General features: G+C 56.6%; 1 protein-coding gene across 1 annotated transcript; it reads right to left on the bottom strand.

Moving 5' to 3' along the window:
• Positions 1 to 495: 495 nt before the first annotated feature.
• LOC123400656 (subtilisin-like protease 4) lies at positions 496 to 2,727 on the bottom strand. The gene has a single exon (XM_045094659.1). The coding sequence runs from the start codon at positions 2,725 to 2,727 to the stop codon at positions 496 to 498; it is 2,232 nt and encodes a 743-aa protein (XP_044950594.1).
• Between the last annotated feature and the right edge of the window lie 447 nt (positions 2,728 to 3,174).

The following is a 3,174-nucleotide window of genomic DNA, read 5'->3' on the forward strand; positions in this document are numbered from 1 at the left end:
CCTTAAGCATCCATATTTTTTGTCCCCCCCCCTCCCCCTAAAACATTTGACCAAGCTCCGCCAGTGCCTTCTATTATACATTAAATGAGAGTTAGACAAGGAAAACCAAATCTATGACGTTTCAACAATTGAACTCTTTATTCTCAAAGTCTATGATTTTGATATTTTTGTGCAGCTTTGAAATTGGCAGGTATTTCATCATAAAAATTTAAACACACATACATTACATGCATCCTTGTATTTGTTGTATATATGTGGATATTTTTCAGAACTTTTTGAAACTGAGAAGTTTGAATATTGAATTTTTCAAAATTTCAGCCTCCGAAAAGCCTTTAAAAAATAATTAACGTTTTCTTTCATTTTGATCGTGTAAGCAATGCAAAGCTGGCAGTAGGAGTAGTACAATGGAGTAGCACATTTTATTTTATTTTCGAGAAAAAGGCACATATTCTATTCGATCTGTCTAACTTCCGCGCGCTCACGCACACACGGGCGTCAGTGCACGACGACGAGGGGGCTTTGGACCGTGTGCGTATCCGACTCCCAGATCAAAAACCCTTCTGCAACCTCCAGCCCATGTTGGCTCACTTTGAAGGTGAGCTTCTCCCCGGGCCGCGAGAAGGACAGCGACTTGGGCGAGAAATCCAGCCCCACGTCACGGGCCATGGACAACCTGCCGGTGTATTCCCCCGCCGGACCCACGTTCGTCAGCGTCCGCCGCACCGTGGTGTTCGCCGGCACCACGATGCTGGGGTAGTTGAGCTCGAAGTCCGACAGATGGGCCACGGTCTTGCAATTCAAGCTCAAGTCCTGGATGATGTCTTGCACGGCGTAGTCGTCGTCGTCGTCGAGCGTCGCGAAAAGATGGCAAACGTAGCCGGCGTAGTCTCTGACCTCCATGTCATAGACCAGCCCCGGATCGACAGCCCGCGTAGCGTTGACTTGCCCCGCGCCTGCAGCGAAGGCTCTCGCCGGCTGGTGCTTCTCGTCCATGATCCGGTTGCCGTCGTTATCCAGGTCATCTGCCGTGGTCATTATGGCGGACCTGATCGCCGCCGGCGACCACTCCGGGTGCACGCTCTTGAGAAGTGCGACCACGCCGCTGATGTGCGGCGCCGCCATCGACGTCCCTGACTTGAATCTGAAAGGCCCCCGGTCTGGACTCGCCGTCGCGGCGGCGAGGATGTTGAGCCCCGGCGCCAGGATGTCAGGCTTCAAGATGTGTGGGTTGGTGCGGCTCGGGCCTCGGCTGGAGAAGTGGGCGACCGTGGGCGACTGACCGACGCCGACCCGCGTGCCCTTGAAGAACGCCTGCGCCGCGGCGTCCGGATACCGGCTGTAATCCTTGAGCTTGTGGCCGACGGCGGCGGGCTCCTGCACGACGGAGGACCCGTACTCCCTGAAGCTCAAGGAGAAACCAGATTTCTCCCGGCCGATCAGCACGACGTGAGCCGCACCATTGTCGTAGAGGTTTTTGATGATGCGGGCCTGAGCGGCAACGTTAACCCTGGCTTCATCGCATATCACGATGTGGCCCCTCGTGCGTTGAGCGCTCACGTTCTTGCACAGGTTACCCTCGCCGGGGTAGTGGAGGGGTTGGAAAGCTGTCGAGTTCATCCCCTGCACCAGTGCCTCTCCTTCGACCATGTCGCCCGACTCCAGCACAAGGTCGGCGGCGAGCCTCCGGTCCACCGACCCGGCGCCCACCGTGATCTCCCACGGCATGTCGTTCTTGACGGTGGACGGATCGGGGCCGTCGTTGCCAGCAGAGGTAACGACGACGACGCCCTTGGCAACCGCGCGGAATGCGCCGATGGCCACAACGTCCTTGTTGAGCGGTACTCCCGCTTTACGACCGAGGGAGATGGAGATGATATCGACCCCATCGCGCACCGCCGTGTCCATCGCATCAACCACGTTCGAACGGAGGCACCCGCTAGGTCTGCAGGCCTTGTACGCGGCCAGGTGTGCGCCGGGAGCGATCCCGGCGGCCGTCCCGGCGGCCTGTCCGTGGGACGACGAGGCATTGGCGACGAAGTTGCCCGCCGCAATGGACGCCACGTGCGTGCCGTGGCCGGTCTCATCGGCAGGGTTGTAGTCCACGAAGGACCTGACGCCGATAAGCTTGTTGTTGCAGCGGACGCCCCTGTCCGTGCCCGTGCACGCGCCCTTCCACCTGGCGGGCGGCGGCGAGACGCCCGCGTCGCCGAAGGAGGGGTGGCGCGAGTCGATGCCGGAGTCGATCACCCCGATGATGATCCCTTTGCCGTAGCTGGATTGCGCCCACATGCCGGCGTCCTTGGTCAGACCGAGGAACTCCGGCGTGCGGGTCGTCGTGGGGTACATCATCTCGTCCGGGAACCAGCGCCCGAAGCCGGGTTTCCTGGACGCGGCGTCCAGCTCCTCCTCGGTCAGCAAGGCGGCGAATCCGTGGAAGATGGTCTTGTACGAGCGGACGAGCCGCGGCTCGCCGTGGGCGGTCACGTCGTCGGGGAGGAAGGACCGGTACCAGCCCTGGCGCGCTTCGTCGTCCATGACATGGGCGTCCGCTCGAGGCTTGAGCAGGATGATGTACGTCTTGTACTCCGAGGACGACGACGTCGGCTCTGCTGCCACGGGGCTCGGAGGGGAGGATGAGTGGTCGGTGTAGGAATGGGCGGGTGGTGGAGTGGAGAGGAGGACGGTGGCACACAGGCAGAGTGCAAGTGCTACGGGCGCCATTGCCATGGCCATTGAGCACCACCTCGTTGATTACGGCGAGGATCGGAGCAAATTAAGGTGGAGCGCGGCAGGCTTGCTTATATGGGCAACATGTATGGGTAATGTGGTCCGGCCGGCGCTAACTTCGTCGCTCTTGATTCAGAAACAAAGAAAGTATGCTATATACAGTATCATGAAAACACGGAAGTAAATAAAAAAGCAGAAATGCTGCTGTTGAATTGATACTATCCGTGATTTTTTGTGGGTATATTAAATGTGTTTCTTATTTTCGTTAAGCTACAATCCCGCCATGCATGGAATTATTTCATTTTGTTAGCACTTGACACATGCTAGCTAGTACTACTACTAGGTAGGAGTATTTAGAATTTATTTCCGAATTTCACATCAAAAGTTGCCTTTTATCATGACGAATAATATTACAGTAGTCTTTTATGCACATAATTATGCAGATTG

This window comes from Hordeum vulgare, chromosome 1H (genome assembly GCF_904849725.1).
Source record: "Hordeum vulgare subsp. vulgare chromosome 1H, MorexV3_pseudomolecules_assembly, whole genome shotgun sequence".
NCBI lineage: Eukaryota > Viridiplantae > Streptophyta > Magnoliopsida > Poales > Poaceae > Hordeum > Hordeum vulgare.